This window comes from Tribolium castaneum, chromosome 3 (genome assembly GCF_031307605.1).
Source record: "Tribolium castaneum strain GA2 chromosome 3, icTriCast1.1, whole genome shotgun sequence".
Classification (NCBI taxonomy): domain Eukaryota; kingdom Metazoa; phylum Arthropoda; class Insecta; order Coleoptera; family Tenebrionidae; genus Tribolium; species Tribolium castaneum.
The window spans coordinates 8854602-8870938 of NC_087396.1; the positions used below are offsets into that span (position 1 = coordinate 8854602).

Below are 16337 nucleotides of genomic sequence, written 5' to 3' on the forward strand. Positions count from 1 at the left end.
TGGTAAATAAATTAACTTTAAATTCAAAACAAAATAAAAGTAAATTTGGAACTTAAATTTTTTTTAATTTTTCATGTTTATCATACAGTGTTTTCTTTTCAAAACTGACCAGTCATAATAACTTTTTAAAGCCCAGTTTCTGGAAACATATTTAAAGAAGAGATAAATTTTAACCTCAGTTGAAACTTAGCAATGCCACTCTAAGCAACTGATTGAGAGATAAAATTTAACTGAAGTTTAATCGTACCTGGAAACGGGCATAACTAGAGTAAATACAAAGTGAGTCTGCTAAAAGTATATTTTTATGTATCTCAAAAACTAATAATCACACAAAAACGAGCGTTTGCTATAAAATACCTTACTGTTTTATTTATGCATGCGACTTTTTCAAAAAGTATAAAGAATTGTAGAAATATATTTACATATTTTTTTACAAATGACAATCAATTCCATGTCAACGAAAGGGTTACTGGTCTCACATTACATTATTTCCAATTTTTGTAAATTTGTTAATATCAGTATTTATGATTTCAAAGTGTACCAATAAGAAAAAATAATGTAAAGTATTCGTGGATAAATGGTCTTTAAAACACCTCAATTTCCACTTGCATTCTCATATACTATTTACTATTTCTAATGAAACCAACAATGCTTGAGTGTTGTTTTCTGCAAAATTACATAGAAAATATAGTCGCAAGCCTCAAAAAAAGACCCGCAAAAATGGGTAGCTCACATTTAGGAATCGTAACCAAACTCTACGAGCGTGATTAATTTGACCTTTCCCACGTAAAACGCAACTTAATTCATATTAGTTTAATTAGTATTTAATTATTTTTTTTGTGCTTAATTAAATTGTGTTGCAATTATTTTACAAAACTCAAATTAATAGCAATTAAATTTTATTACAATTAAATGTGAGCTACAAATGGAGTAAACTTAATTTTTAATATTCTTTTAGGAACAATTTTTTTAAGTAATTTTTACGTAATATTGAACAAAACAACATACCTAATAATGCCTAAATAATAAACTTTAATAATAATAATAATAATAATAATAATAATAATAATAATAATAATAATAATAATAATAATAATAATAATAATAATAATAATAATAATAATAATAATAATAATAATAATAATAATAATAATAATAATAATAATAATAATAATAATAATAATAATAATAATACGCACTGTGCAAAAATGGTTGTTCATCAAATCACCTATGAAATTTTAACGTAATGTGCCGCTTTATTTAAATTGTGAATGTCGTTTAAGTGACAATTTCGTCAAAGTAATGCGAAAAGGCTTCAAATGTGAAAATAAAAAAAGTTTTTTAAGAAAAAAGCTTTTATTTAAAAGATGCACTAAAAAGTAAAAAATTATGTCTTTCTAACAGAAACATAATTTGCTTACAAATTATGATTTTAAAATTTTTAAAAGCTTTAGTAACAGAGCGCAATTTAAGAAAATAATTCTGTAATGCCGTATTGTTATGACTTATGACCGTCCTCAAAGCTTTTATAAATTTTAAAATCCTAAATTGTAAGCAAAAATATTCTCCCCTGATAGAAAAACATTATTTTTTACTTTTTAATGCATCTTTTTAATACAAACTTTTTTCTAAAAAAAACTTTTAAAAATTTTTTTTTAGTCTTTACTTATTCTTAACGTCTTTTTCTCTGAGATTTACTTTCGCCGATTATTGTAACACCATTATTTTGCTGATTTGTGCAAACTTGTTTAGTGGTATGTGATAGAAAACAGCTTTAAAAGAACAATCTAACCTCTGTTCTGTGTCTATTGGTATATGTATTACGGTATGTACACATTGAAAATCCATTTGTAAACATAACCTAAAACTTCAAAACCCCATTTTACCGCTTTAGGGGGTATTTAACCACATAAGATTGCATTGTCACGCAGATTAAGTAAGTATACAAAATTTCAAATCATTGGGACAACTGGAATTCTTTCAAATTTGCCTCCAAAAATATAGAAACAGACAGACAGACAACAGAGTGAGTTAAATAAAAATTTTTAATAAAAGAATCCACAACAAGAGATAAACCAACCAACCAACCCTAATTTAATTAATTTTGATTTTGTATTGTTTCGTATTGCATCGTATTGTTGTAGAGTATTGTAATGTATTGCCTAATGGAAATGTACATACAAGTATTATGATACAGTGAATGACTCCGCTTGCAACAAAAAAATTACCTCTGTAGATATCCAAATTAAAACTTAAACCTTCTAAATTTGCGAGTTTGTTACAAAATGTGTAACAGTGTTCTCGTAACCGTTGAATCGTGACGATAATTCGGTTTAAGCGATTCGCTCTTTATTGCTTTGGAATAATTCAGCTGCTATTTAAACTCATTACATTTGCATGAACTTTTGAAGTGCTTAGTTGTGTTTCGCTTGTTGATAGTTTTTATCTGTTTATTTGTACATTAGTGACAATTCGTTTGGAGTTGTGCGGCGATTTTTTAGTGAAACGCAAACAAATCGCCGATAAAGCAAGAGATCGGTAAAGATGTTGGAGTTGTTCCTGAAGTAGGGCAAAGGGCAACACGAAAGGTGCGATTTCACTGATCGATACCGGTCACGAAAGAAACTTATTCAGCCATTTTACTAATCGGATCGGACATCGGACAGCGAATTTTCGAAAGTAACTCGGCAATATTCCCGTAAAGATGCATTTTTATTAGGTCACTGGGGTGAGGCAAGGGAGGTTTTTAATCAGCGTTTTTCTTTTTGTTGGACTATGAGAGCTCTACTCGTATGCTTGCTTTTTAATAAAGCTGCGAAAGTAGGAAGGTTAATTAGCGGGACTTCCCTGACTTTAATTTCACGCAAATGGCTAGATTACAATTTCCAACGACAATCGGAAACGGGGACGTTGTTAGGAGTGGGGGCCATTTTTTAATGCTTGGGAAACCTTTTTGTAAATTATTCAGGAGTAAATCATTTTCAGTACATTTCAGACAGTTTGTTTCCGAATTCCGGTTTGATTCCAATTCACACTATTGATGTAACAGTTTGATGGACACTAGACTCGGCTTTTGTTGTCTTGTCCAGCGACTGTGTTTATTCATTTTTTTTTTTTTTTGGTTTTATTTGTCCTGTTCGGGGATTATGACTGGTAGTAAAGTTTTATGGGTTTAAAGTAAAAAAAAACACGAGTTGGTCAATAAGGTAGATACATAAAACCGATCCTCGGTTTTGACGGGGAAATGTGGGTCAGAACTTCATCAGTTACCGTCAATACTAATAAGCTTCGGATAAAGTAAACTTTCGCAACTAAATTATGCAAGGAACGTATACTTTATGATTATCTATATCTAGGCGTTGCTAATTGCCATCAATTCTTAAATAATTGCGTTAATTGCTCGGCAAGTGATCGATTTTACCTGCCACAACAGTTGAGACTCATTTTACGGCCAATTACAGACAATGAAGCACTATACATTTATCTATTAGATGGCGATAATAATGTACAAAACTAAGCTTTGATGAAAGTAAGATGAAAAAGAATTTCATAGAAATGAATTTCATAAAAAATGGTAAAAATGAGGTATCAGAGAAAATGTTGATTTTTTATGAATTTACATAATTAAGTAAGTAAACTTTTAAAGTTTTTTTTCCAGTTGTTTTTACAAACCCTAGTATACCAGGTGAGGCAACCGTTTCAACCACAAAGTGGTCATTCTCAGGTCACCAAATCACACAGGTCGACAAAGGTTCGGTAACATTGAGAAAAATTCGGTGAATAGCAGTTTCTTACTTCCTGTATAAACAAAATTCATAAAAAAATGAATTTTGTTTTTTGACAACACGTACCGTTTGTTTGTTTCTTGCATTTTTTCCAATAATTTATTATCCTCCTAAGCGGAAATAAAGTAAAGGTTTATTCCCTCGTTTTTGATCAAAAATAAGGTACTTTATTCCCTAGGGAATTCGAATTTTTTTTATTTATTAACATTGAAGTTTCTTTATTTATTAATATTGAGGTTTATATTAACACTAACAACAAATTCATTATTTGATTTGGTGCCGTCGATTACAACACTGCTGGTTGCACTAGTACTGGTTACACCCACGATCGTGTTGCTGCCTGAAGGTGGTTGAAGTCTCGTTTCCATTTTCCACTAAAATGTGTTTTGCTATTTGTAACTGAAGATTCTATATCAATTCTATTCAAATTCAATGTGCCGATTTTTACTCATTTTTTTGCATTTTTCGGCAAAGTTGTTTTAAGTATAGGGTTTGTCTTCATTTGTGTCTGATATTTCCGTAATATTTGTTGTTCTGTTCTCTTTCGTTTCAAGACTCGAAGCCTTTTTGTATTATTTTGACACTTTGTCACTTTGACGGCATTCACAATTTAAATTAAGCGGCACATTACGTTCGAATTTCATAGGTGACTTGATGAACAACAATTTTTAAACATATTGTATTAACCTATTAAAAGCTCAGATCAAAGTAGTATGCATTGCTATGTTTACACAATTATTTAGTCATTATTTCAAATAAGTACCACTAGTTACCAAAAGTATTACTTATTTTGAAAAATATGGATCAAAACTTCACGTTGTAGGCGTTTAAATTCTCCTGACCAATTATGTTACGTTTGTGGCAAGTAAATGGTAAAATCGCAAGAAGAAACAGCACTTCGTACATAATTGAGGGCTATCTTGCTTATTTTGCTTGCTGAGATTCTTTTGGTCGTGGTCGAATTGGTTCCGGGGTGAGGGGCGAATTGGCTCCCGCATGAGCAGGTAGATAGAAAGGATTAAGTCAAAGATATGTTTATATTTTAGATTTAAAGCGGGTAAAAATGTTCAAATAATTATTTTCTTGGCACGATATCCAACAACAAATTCATTTATTCGTGGCTAACTGGTTATTTTTAAAAAGTAGAATGTTATTTTTTAAGCCCAAAGCTCTGCAAATGTTCTGCAAATAAGCTCATTTTGCTCTGACCGTTCTCAGTTTACTAATTTGCGTTTGCCATTACATTAAAAATTGAACTCTCACAGAAAGGGTTTTATGTGCTCCGAGAAAAGAAAAGAAAAGTTTGAGAGAACATAGATATGTGTCAAGTATCAAACAAAAATGTGGTTCTAGCTCTAGAGTTCTAGTTCGTATTCGGTTTTACATCATTTGCTCTAAATTATCCGTCAATTTTAAATTCTGTGCACCCTTATACTATTAAAGCATCAAAATGGAGGCAAATTACAAAAACAATTTTAACATTTTTCAACTTGGCGAGATTTGGCTATGGATTTTACCTCAATATTCCGTTTTTGAACTTGTGAATTTACTCAAACACTTAAAATGCCATTCCTGTTATCGTAATACTTTAATTCCATTATCTGACTGACCTACCTGACCGACCAGAACCAATTCAACCATCTCCGGGAACCAATTCGACTATAATTAGAGAGGATTACCGAATTTGGGAACCAATTCGACTCGTTCCGCTGGGACCATAGGCTTACGAGGGGGTCGTAAATTATTGGACAGAGAAACGCAATCCTGGTGTAAAATCATGTCAGGTCCAAACATTTTCGATAATATTCCGATTTGAGCGACCCCTATGCGGGAATAAGTGTCGTCCTCATCGACGTTCGTCACGTTAAGAGCAACTAGATAGAGCTATACAGAAATATTTTCGATTAAAAAAAATCACAAATTCTTTTATTTGGCTGAAATCAAAAACAAAAAAAATGGCAAGGCCGTAAAAGTACACCTAATTTTATACGTTTAGAATAATATTAACCAAAAGAATTACCATGGTAACATTACTAAATATTGCCATATGGTGCTACACTTTTAAACTTGTGTTTTTAATTCATTTTAAAAACCAAAGGAAATGTTTTCTTACTATTATTTTTAAAAAATTAGATAATAAATCATGCAAACAGTAAAATAAATCATTAAAGACAAAATTAGCAGGTCTGATTTCCCTACAATTCCACATTAAATTATGCATTTTTTGCAACTTTTACGAACTGCTGCATCTTAAATAAGGAGTAATGATTTTTTATTATTTTCTTAGCGATCAATAAGGCCATTAGCATCCACTCTCAAGAGCTTATCCGCGACTTTAGACACACCCGATATACTGTATGTACTACGCCTGGGAGAGAGCTTCTGGGATTGGTCCATTTTGAAACTTATCTATCTTCCAAAGGAAGAATAAAAGACCTACTTTTTTGCTTTTTTGCCATCTCCATTGCTATTACCACTAGCACATTTTTGCTGGGGAATGAGTTATGGACAACGCTGTATAATTGTAGGAAAAGCAGACCCGTTAACTTTGTTTTTAATGATACATTTTGATGTCTACTTGATTTATTATTAAATTTTTCAAAAAGAATTGTAAGAAAACATTTCCTTTAGTTTTTCAAATGAGTAAAAAATCAGTTTGAAAATGCAGCAACATTTGTCAACATGTGGTAATGGTAAAATTTTGGTTGAAATTTTTTCGAATATCTGTTGCAAGACTGTAAAAACAACTGTCACTTTTCATAATTAATTTTCCTTTTTAATTAGTGGGTTTTCTTGGCACTAAATTTGTAACTAGAGTCTAATTTAGCACAGAATCACACGGAAACGCAAAAAATTTTAAGTTCTGACGGATTTGACCCCCAAAATATGAATGCGTTCTTGCCATTTTTTATATAGTTTTCAAACAGCAAGTAAACGTGTAAAAATAGATATAGCTGTACGGCGTTGCCATTTTTTGTTTTTGATTTCAATCCTTTTTTACAAACGAAAGATTTTGTGAATTTTTTTAATTGAAAATAGTATTTATATCCCATTTCAGTTCATAGTAGAATTGCAACAGAGCATTTGAATTTTTCTGAGTAAAAAATAAAGCACAAATTGAGAGTTTCTGTAAAAGAAAAGAATTCTATGTTAAATTAAATCCCAGCGACACGTTGTGAGCTAAGAAAACCCACTAAAAATCACTCCAAAAAATTCAAATGCGCTGTTGCAAAATTCTACTATAAACTGAAATGGTGTATAGTATAGCTCTATCTAGCTGCTGTTAAATGCCTATAATAAATTTGGGTCTAGTGTTTTTGTAAGTTTGCAATATTTTGTTGATTTGTTGTGTTTGTTTTAGGTTACCAGTGCCTTGGTTGCTTTTCGGCATCATCTACGGCGAGCCTGTAGAGGTGACTTCGACGGGAATGGTGTGCTCTATCACGATCCTGTTCATGATGCTCCTCTTCGTCATCATGTCAATAGCCTGCTTCCGATGGAAGATGAACAAAGGACTAGGTTTCACCATGTTCTTGTTGTATTTCGTCTTTGTGGCAGTGTCGCTCATGTTCGAATACAAATATATAGTGTGTCCAGTTTAGAAACCCTAATGCACGATCTTAGAGACTCGTTTTAGCGATACTAGCAGTTGTGTACTGATCATCTCACTTATAATATAGCTGATTGAATAATGAATAGCAGTTTAGCCAGAGTCAAGCAACGGGTCCTTCCCGTGACATATCAAAATTTCTCATTCTCAATTTAATCAACAGGATTTGAAAATTAACCATATATTAAACCGCACAATCAAACGTTTGCTCGTTCTGTCAATGCACTTGTTATTTGACACCGGTTGGAAAAACGGGGGACCCGCCGTTAGTTGTTAAACGCTATTGGTGTTCAACGGATATATGCACAAAAAAAAAACAAAATCGACTTCCATGATAGTGTGTGGACTTAGATAGTAGAAATATCCCCGACCATGATAGCAATAATATCTATTAACTACAATAGATTTTGAACTACTGTTTTTATAAGGGGGACGTTTCGTATTTATCAAAAAAAAACGAAAAATAGTCATTGGAAGTAGCCGTTTCAGTTCGACTAGCGCAGTTTTGGTAGGAAATTTTTTAATGAATCTAACTTAAGAAAAAATTGAGGAAGACTAAAATGAATACTGGGCTGGGACTCATCCACTTTGAACCAAAGCCACAACGAACACCCTCAATCGTGCGATTGCTGAAATTTCGTTCAGAGTTATTTGAGCCCGGCTGTACAGGATGTTCCAAGTTTTACCGCCCACAAAAAAATAATAAATATTCCTTGTTAACTGTGCTTTAACTTAATTGGTCTTAATTTTAAAGTGAAAATTCTGATACGAAAATAATAACACACTTGAGTAATTGAAGCGGTAAAACTTGGGACACACTGTACGTTAAAAACTTCCCGAAATATGTTGCACTGTAGAGTAAATTATAGCGAAAATATACATATCTAGTGTAGATATATCCTAGCATATAGTTACTGTGTAGAAAGCATGTACATAAGGAAATTGTTTGGGCACTTGAGATCTTCACAGGTCATTGCTAAAAGTGCCTACTGTTAATTTGTTTTACCCGATGTGATACATAACCAAAATGGGATGTAAGTATAAATGGAGATTTTAAAATTACACTCCTTTATTTTTCGTTTGTCATTTCTTCATCTGACGGACGGAGAGCCCAAGCCAACAGGTCACAAAATTTCGAGCCGTTGCTTTGGAGCTCTTGGTCCGAGATCCATTTGTAAGTGAACAAGTGCAATATATTTAGACAAACTATAGTTGAAGTTGAAGAAACTTCCTAAAGCTGTGGGTGTTTCAAATTTAAACCTAGCTAAGCTTTTACGTGTGTAAAATCGCGACACTTAATATACATAATTGTAATAATAAATTTTGGGCGAAATTACGGTTGGCTTTTTCAATTTTAACTCTATCTATACATATCTACCTTTGAAATTGTTTTGTGATTTGAAAATTTGTGATGCACACAAAATGTCATTGGTTTACTGTACATCGATTTGGTTGGTGGGTAATGATGATGACGATAAAAAATGTACCTAAAGCTTGAGACTATCAAAGCGCACATTTGTTCGACTTTTGGTTTATTCATACCCATTTAGTTTGTTAAGTAGTGATAATGAGGAATAACTGTGAGTGATTAGGATCGAAAGTTCTAGATTGGAGCTGTAAAAATTAATATTAATAATCGTGACGATGGAACAAGCTGTAACACGCAAAATAGTCCAGTAGAATAGGCATATCATACTTCAAATTTCTGCTTGATATTGTTAACCTTCTAAATACTATTATATATTAAACACATCTTTAGAGTTTAGAGTTATTTAGAAACTATACTCAAGATATTGTTATAATATTATGGATATATACTTATATCTTGTTGAAACTTGACATATTTATCGTTAGGGTTTTGTTATCGATTTTTCCATTTCATCAACCTCGTTCGTATTTTCGTCGCCATTTTCTTGAGTTGTCGTTGTTGAATAAATATAACATATTCCTGTTGATTCAGAAGTTTGCACTTATGAGTTCGAGAGCAATGAAGTATTTTGTAATATTCATCATAAATAAAGGAGTGATTAATTTGTAACTAGTCTGTAAACATTATACAATCTCTTCAAACCGATGCCACCAATATACTTATTCACTGTAAAATAAATAGGAAGAATGTACTTTTTGTAGATCTTTAATTGTAAGACAGATGGCAAAAAGAAATATTTTTGGGTCTTTAATGTCGCTACTTTAATTTCAAGCCACACAAACCACATTAAAGACGCCAAGTGTATTTTGCATTTGTTGAACTTTTCTTTTTGTAAAGTCATTTTTAAGACATAAATACCAGAGATTAAGATTGTTAATGGTGTATCTAGTAGATTGTTATTGCTAGAGAATTTTTATTATTATAGTAATGTAATATTGACGAAACCATTTCATGGTATGTTACTTTTTGCCGACAATATAATATGTATATTAAAGAGACTCTCATTAAAATCACTTCGAATTCAAATTTCTTTATTCATTTCAAACGAAATTACAAAAATCTACGGTAGGTACTTTTCATAATTTAAAATAAATAATACAGCTAAGGAATGACAAGCTTAAAAACTATCCTCAGCTCGTGTATAATTCTCTTGCAACACTTTAAACTTTTCAATTAATCCTTCAACAGATATTTCCCCATGGACGATGTTATCTCGAGTTCTCACGTTGACCGTTTGACTACTTCTCTCCTTCTCTCCAACAACTACAAAACCAGTAAAGGCATTCCATGTCAAAGTGATCACTTTTAACACCTCAATATTTCTGATTTTTGTAAAATTGAATACCTAATTAACACGCCTTAATAATTCAAATAACAAGACGGTGCTACACATCTCAAACGAAAAAAATCTCACATAACAGAAACAGTTATTTTAAATATTAATCTACCGAACAGTGTAAAATAATAAAATTTAATATAGAAAACAATGCGTTTCACAAGCAAACAAATAGCAAAAATTTCAACTTAGTGACAATTGACATATTTGTGACAATTAATTAATTATTGTAAAAACACGCGCTTTTTAAAGTGCCCATGGCAACATTAATAACCCAAGAAACGTGAAGTATAAACGGAATCCTCCTGTAAGTGGTTACAGCACGAATACGTTTTTGACGAGTAATTGAAATCTCCACCAGAGGTCAGGTCAGGTCTGGTTTGGTCTGGGGCCCGTTTCATAAAAATTACAACTTAATTTTTACAAGTGACAAGTTTATTATTTACATTGCATTACTACAGAAAAAGTATACAAGCGACAAGTAAATCACTTGTAAAAAGTTTAATGAAATAGACCCCACGTCAGGTCAGATCAGAACATGTTGTTTGCCTATAGCCGGGTATACGTTTCAGTATATTATCTTTTCCAAATTTTAAGTAAATTTGCAAATTTTTTATTGAAAAATTACAAATAAAAAAGATGTTTGTTGAGCTCTTGTTACCTGTTAAAATTAAAACACGTATTTTTGATACATCCTGTATAAATATACATATAAATATAAAAATTTACCAAAATCGGAAATATCGAGAATTGAAAGTGACCATTCTTGTATAAAATAGCACAATTTCATTTTATTTACACATTACTTACCCAAAATAAAATTAAATTGTGCCAACTGTGCATTTCTAATTTTCTTATTCATCGTATCCCCCGCATCCGTATCCACCTCGGCCATAAAACCAGCCTCATACAATTTCTTCTTCACATCCTGCGCGTACTCATCATAAGTTGGCCCCACTGGAATTACCATCGCCTGTCTCGGCGATATCCAAAACGGCCATTTCCCCCCACACGATTCAGTCAAAATCGCAATCATCCTCTCCACCGATCCCAAAATAGCCCGATGGATAATTACAGGTCTCTTCTTTTCCCCACTCTCGCTCACATACGACAGATTAAACCTGATTGGTAGTTGGAAATCCAGTTGAATAGTACCACACTGATGTGCCCTTTTGAGCGCATCGTGGACCGTAATGTCGATTTTGGGGCCGTAAAAAGCCCCATCGCCGGGATTCACCGACCAGGGAGCCCCAAAATCGTCCAAACCCTCGCTGAGGGCTTTTTCCGCTTGCTCCCACATTGCCAAGTCTCCGAGATATTTCTCCGGTCTTGTGGACAAAACTACGTTGAAGGTGAAACCAAAAACTGAATAAACGTGGCTCAGGAAATCCAAAGCGCCTTTAATCTCCTGCTTGATGTGCTCGAGGGCACAGAAAATGTGAGCGTCGTCTTGTTGGAAACGACGGACACGAGTTAAGCCGGTAAGGGCTCCTGAGAGCTCATTACGGTGCAAAACACCGAAATCAGCGAGACGAAGAGGCAGCTCGCGCCAGGAACGCGTACGGTTATCGAAAATCAAACTAAAATCAAATTTTATAATTTGATTTCACAACAAAAACTGTTTTTACCAATGGCCGGGACAGTTCATCGGTTTTAAAGCAAATTTATCTTTCTCGACGTCGAAAGAAAACATATTGTCCTAAAGATTATTTCATTTTTTTGTATTAATATAAGGACAATGGATGTACTTACAGCATAATGAGCCCAATGACCGGAAACTTGCCACAATTTCGCGTTAAAGATGTTAGGAGAAATTACTTCCTGGAAGCCACGTTTCCGATACTCTTTCTTTATGAAATTTATCAAGGTGTTGTAGATGTGAGCGCCACGAGGTTGGAAAAAGCATGAGCCAGGAGAGAGTTCGTGGAAAAAGAATAATTCTTGGTCCTATAATTTTTTTAATTACGATTGTGACCCACATAATATAGTATATTAAGTATCAAAAACGGTAAGGAGGTTTTACAGATCGAAGACAATTGTTTGGAGGAGGAGCGTAGCGACGACTCCACTTATTGTCTGAGATCGGTAACCCGTAACATTCGTGATGCTTATGGCGTTTTTTGCACTATCCTTACATTTTTTAACGATTTATTAAATAATGTCAAAATAATTGTCAAGACAGCAGGTAATATTTACGGGTTGCGACATATCAAGCACCTATTGAGTTTCACAGTTGGTCGTGCTGATAAGCGAGTGAAAGCTTGCCGAAACATTGGCGCGCTGCTTTCTAGCAACATCAAACAAAGATTTACGAGACGAATTTGTAGCGAAAACTAAAAAAGTAATATACAGAGTGTTTTACGAGCTTCACCATGGGGATCCCTGTTATCTTAACATATTTTGTTCTTTATACTTTCCGTTGGCCGTACGCTCCACGGCTTCAACTTAAAACAATTATTTTAAATTTTAACAAAATGTAGTTCAAAATCTCCTTAAATAGAAATTACAATTTCGTTGATAAATATCTTAAATCTATCAAGTTTTTGTTTGATAATCTAATTATGCCACTGGAGGCAATTTGCATTTGCTTTTCGTAACAATTTTCACAGTAGAAAAATTTTGAAAACTTAAAATTAGGAGAAATAAACTGCCAATGCCTTTTTCAATAATTATTTTTTTTAAATACTTACTCGTCCGATTTTCCGATGATCGCGTTTTGCAGCCTCTTCTTGGAATTTTTCCCATTCCTTCAATTGTTTATTGTCGGGAAAACTGATACCATACACCCTTTGTAAAGTTTCAGCATCGGCTTTACCTTCCCAATAAGTTGAAGAATTCTAAGGAAAATATTAATTAATTAAAGAAACAATTCAAACAATTTAATTACTTTGGTAACTTTTAAAGCCTTAATTTTTCCGGTGTGTCTTACATGGGGGCCTCTACACAGATCAATTAGAGGTCCACAGCGATATACAGTAGTAGTAGGTGTGTCCACTTTTTCATTTAAAATCCTCACTTTAAAAGGATTGTATTTGAACATTTCCAATAAATCTTCTTTCTTCATTTCCAAACGTTCAAATGGTTGTTTTTCCTTCGTGATTTGTTTCATCAGATTTTCCAAGTAGGGAAAATCACCAGCCGAAATCTACAATTCATTAGCAATAAATAGTACAAGTCTTTCGTATGCAACGGGCGTATACCTAGACACCCTAGAACTTTAAGCGTTTTCGTATGAAAATTATTCAAATTTTTTTTTGTTGGAACATTTTAATTTGAAACACGTTGCTATGGGAAACGTGTTTTAAAATATTGAAAACACGTTGCTATAGGAAACGTGTTTTAAAATAGAGTTTATAATCTAGGATTCAGATATAAAAAAGAAGGCTTAAAATGTTACAAACAAGATACACTTTTATTAGATTTACATTGTGTATTACAATCGAGGTGAAAAATATTTCATTACAGTGAGAGCCCAACTAATCTAGGTTGATCGACAAGTGCCAACTCTCGAATGGTAATAATAATAAGCGACGCGACATAATGAAGTCAGATTTTTTCCAAGTTACTCGATTTTTATTTATTTATTTTTTTAGTTTGTTTACCTTAGTAAGCGTCTTAGTTGTTGTTCTTTTGTTTCCAATGATGTAAAATTTAATTCATAGTCAAATTTGTGTTCAATACCCCATTAAACACTAATTGGTGATTTATTTCCAACAGATGTCTGTTTAATGATGTGAAATTTGTCGTTTCCGTTAACTAAATTTTAAAAACATTTGATCTGAAGTAACAAAAACTTGACTTAAAAAATTAACTTTAAAGAGCTATATCTCATGAAAAAAGGTTAAAACATTTTTTTAACATCCAAGAGACGGTACGAGGCTTTTGAATCACCCTATCGAGTACGTAGGTGTAATAATGTATGCTTTTTTATTCACATTCACATTTTCTCTAGCACAAGGATGCAAAGGCTTACCCCCTTATCTTCTAAAAACATGTCATAGTAAAATCCTGACTCGATCGGAGGGCCATAACAGAGACACCCCCCGTACACCCTTTCAAGGGCTTCCCCCAGAATATGAGCCGTTGAGTGCCAAAACACTGACTGGGCTTCAGGATTATCAAATTTCAATAGTTCCAACTTGCAATCTCCTTCCAAAGGTCGATCCAAGTCCCACAAAACACCATTAACTTTCGAAATCACGCAATTATCAGCCAGCCCTTGACTAATCCAAAAATTAAACTAACGAAAAATGCTAAAAACAGCATTACCTGATCCCTTTTGCAATATCATAAGCTGTGGTCTTCCATGCAACACCCTCAACCACCTTACCATCAGGCAGTGTGACTTTGATGCCTTGTAGGGGCTTACTTGCAATTTCCGCTTCTTTTTCAGCTTTGAGCTTATCCCAAATGTCCAAGCGAGTTTGGATAAACGAGGGCCAAGGTTTCAGTTCACTCACTGAAGACTTTTCGTTACTTGCCTGTTTCATTTTCTTCAACGTCGCCTGCAATTAAAATGTCCGTTTTACTCACCGGCACACTAATTGCAAAAACTGATCAATCTCAGGTAAAATTGCATCATTCAGGTAGTGCTACAAACCAAAGATGAATAGGATTGACGGAATCCTGGCATGATAATTTTATGAAAACGTATAACTTTGATCATTTTAAAAAATAATTGGGGAGTTAAAAAGAAGTGTTCATGCCTTTTCGTCGATATTTATATTTTCGAGATTTTCAACCACGTTGTCGCCCATTGTGACACTTGACACTTTTTGACAAATGACAGATGTTTGGCCAAAAAAAAACCCTAAATTTGTTACCAAACAAGGGGGCGCACTATTTTAACGTTTTGTGATAATAATCGAATTAATTGACCCTCACAATGAACAGTGTTCTCATTTTTCGCACTAAACCAACGTTATTGGTATCCAGTTTTCGCCTTACAGAGTCATTATGCAAAAGTAGGTGAGGTTATGTTATGCTTTTTGTATCTCGTGTGTTCTAGGGCTCAGCAATCGCAGTGATGTCTCGGAAGAAATCATCCGACAGAACAATTTATTCGATATTGAGTTCAAGAAGCAGAAAGAAGCAATCGGACGCATTGAAAAAATTGAGGTCAGGTATGAGGGTCCCTCCGAAACCGCCACCCTAGCCATGAATAAACACATTTCAACGCCTTACGACTGCGCCAGACGTAATTTATCCACGTAAGGTTGTTTTTTCTCAACATTTTTTTTGCAGATCTTGGTGAAAAAATCGCAGAACAATCAGCCGTAGCATTGCTAAATAATGACACTCTTTGGCACATGCATAAGCCTCTGCCTGACACGTGCAAATTGCAGTTTTTGCACTACAAAGTGGCACAACCCTCGTCAGTTAATAAAATTTTCTGGCGGACTTGCAGCTTTGTTCTGGGGGCTGTGGCTAGTAATAGTTTCAAAGACGATGTAAAAGTGCAGTTGCACAGTTTTCCCAGTCCTAATGTGAGGTCTGGAAGTTTTGTTTACGACGTACAATTGTCTCTAGAAAATTGGCAACCCACACAAAATGAACTCAAAGTTTTATCAATTGAAATGATTAAATTTTGCCAAAAAAATCACGCAATTCATTGCATGGACGTGTCTCAGGAGCTCGCGTTAGATTTGTTTAGGAATAACACACACAAGTATCAACAAATTCCAAATATTGCAGCTAATCATAACGGAAAAGTAACACTGTTTAGAGCGGGGCACCATATCGACATTTCAAGGGGGCCCATGGTGGCAAACACCAGTCACTTCGGGCGCATCACTGTGGCTAACGTTATTAAACTGGAGACTGATATACCAGGGGGTCCCATTTATAGATTTCAAGGGGTTGCGTTGCCTCGATCTATTGTTATGAATCATTTCGCGTACAGTTTACTGGAGGAAAGGGCGCGACAATTGGTAAAAATATGAAAATTTTAAGATATGTTGCTAATTTTTTTTTACAGAATCCTGCACGAATTCCTGGAACTTTGGAGAATTTTGATGAGGATAACAGTTTTGTAGCTCAAGTTACCGCCTAATAAGATTTAAAATAAATTAATTCTATAGTAAACGTATTTTATTGCTAAGTTTGTGTACAAAATCAAATATACGGTTAAAAAAACATAATCTTTGAAAGTGAAAAAAGGAATATAAAATGTTGCCC

The 16337-nt window shown here is 33.6% G+C and overlaps 3 protein-coding genes across 12 annotated transcripts in view; 2 read left to right on the plus strand and 1 right to left on the minus strand.

The window, feature by feature from the left end:
* Positions 1 to 9850, plus strand: part of Nckx30C — a 95242-nt gene extending 85392 nt beyond the window's left edge. For all 9 annotated transcript variants that reach the window (XM_064355670.1, XM_064355666.1, XM_064355665.1 and 6 more), the window contains one exon: positions 7147 to 9850. In XM_064355670.1, the coding sequence (XP_064211740.1) occupies positions 7147 to 7387 (241 nt within the window). In that variant the 3' untranslated portion in view covers positions 7388 to 9850. The remainder of the gene's footprint in view (positions 1 to 7146) is intronic.
* Positions 9839 to 14992, minus strand: ThrRS (Threonyl-tRNA synthetase). Of its 2 annotated transcripts, none has more exons than XM_962252.5 (9): positions 14867 to 14992; positions 14430 to 14665; positions 14134 to 14383; positions 13048 to 13305; positions 12851 to 12997; positions 11913 to 12107; positions 11789 to 11859; positions 10971 to 11740; positions 9839 to 10087 (listed from the first exon to the last, which is right to left on the minus strand). In XM_962252.5, exons 1-9 carry the CDS (start codon positions 14915 to 14917, stop codon positions 9942 to 9944), a joined length of 2124 nt encoding a protein of 707 aa, XP_967345.1. In that variant the 5' UTR covers positions 14918 to 14992; the 3' UTR covers positions 9839 to 9941. The 2 variants fall into 2 exon arrangements, with proteins under 2 accessions (XP_967345.1, XP_008198247.1); XM_008200025.3 differs by having other exon boundaries at positions 14761 to 14901.
* Positions 14984 to 16244, plus strand: mRpL39 (mitochondrial ribosomal protein L39). Its single transcript, XM_962343.3, has 4 exons — positions 14984 to 15124; positions 15169 to 15357; positions 15405 to 16090; positions 16138 to 16244. The coding sequence occupies exons 1-4, from the start codon at positions 15046 to 15048 to the stop codon at positions 16210 to 16212; spliced, it is 1029 nt and encodes a 342-aa protein (XP_967436.1). The 5' UTR covers positions 14984 to 15045; the 3' UTR covers positions 16213 to 16244.
* Positions 16245 to 16337: the final 93 nt, after the last annotated feature.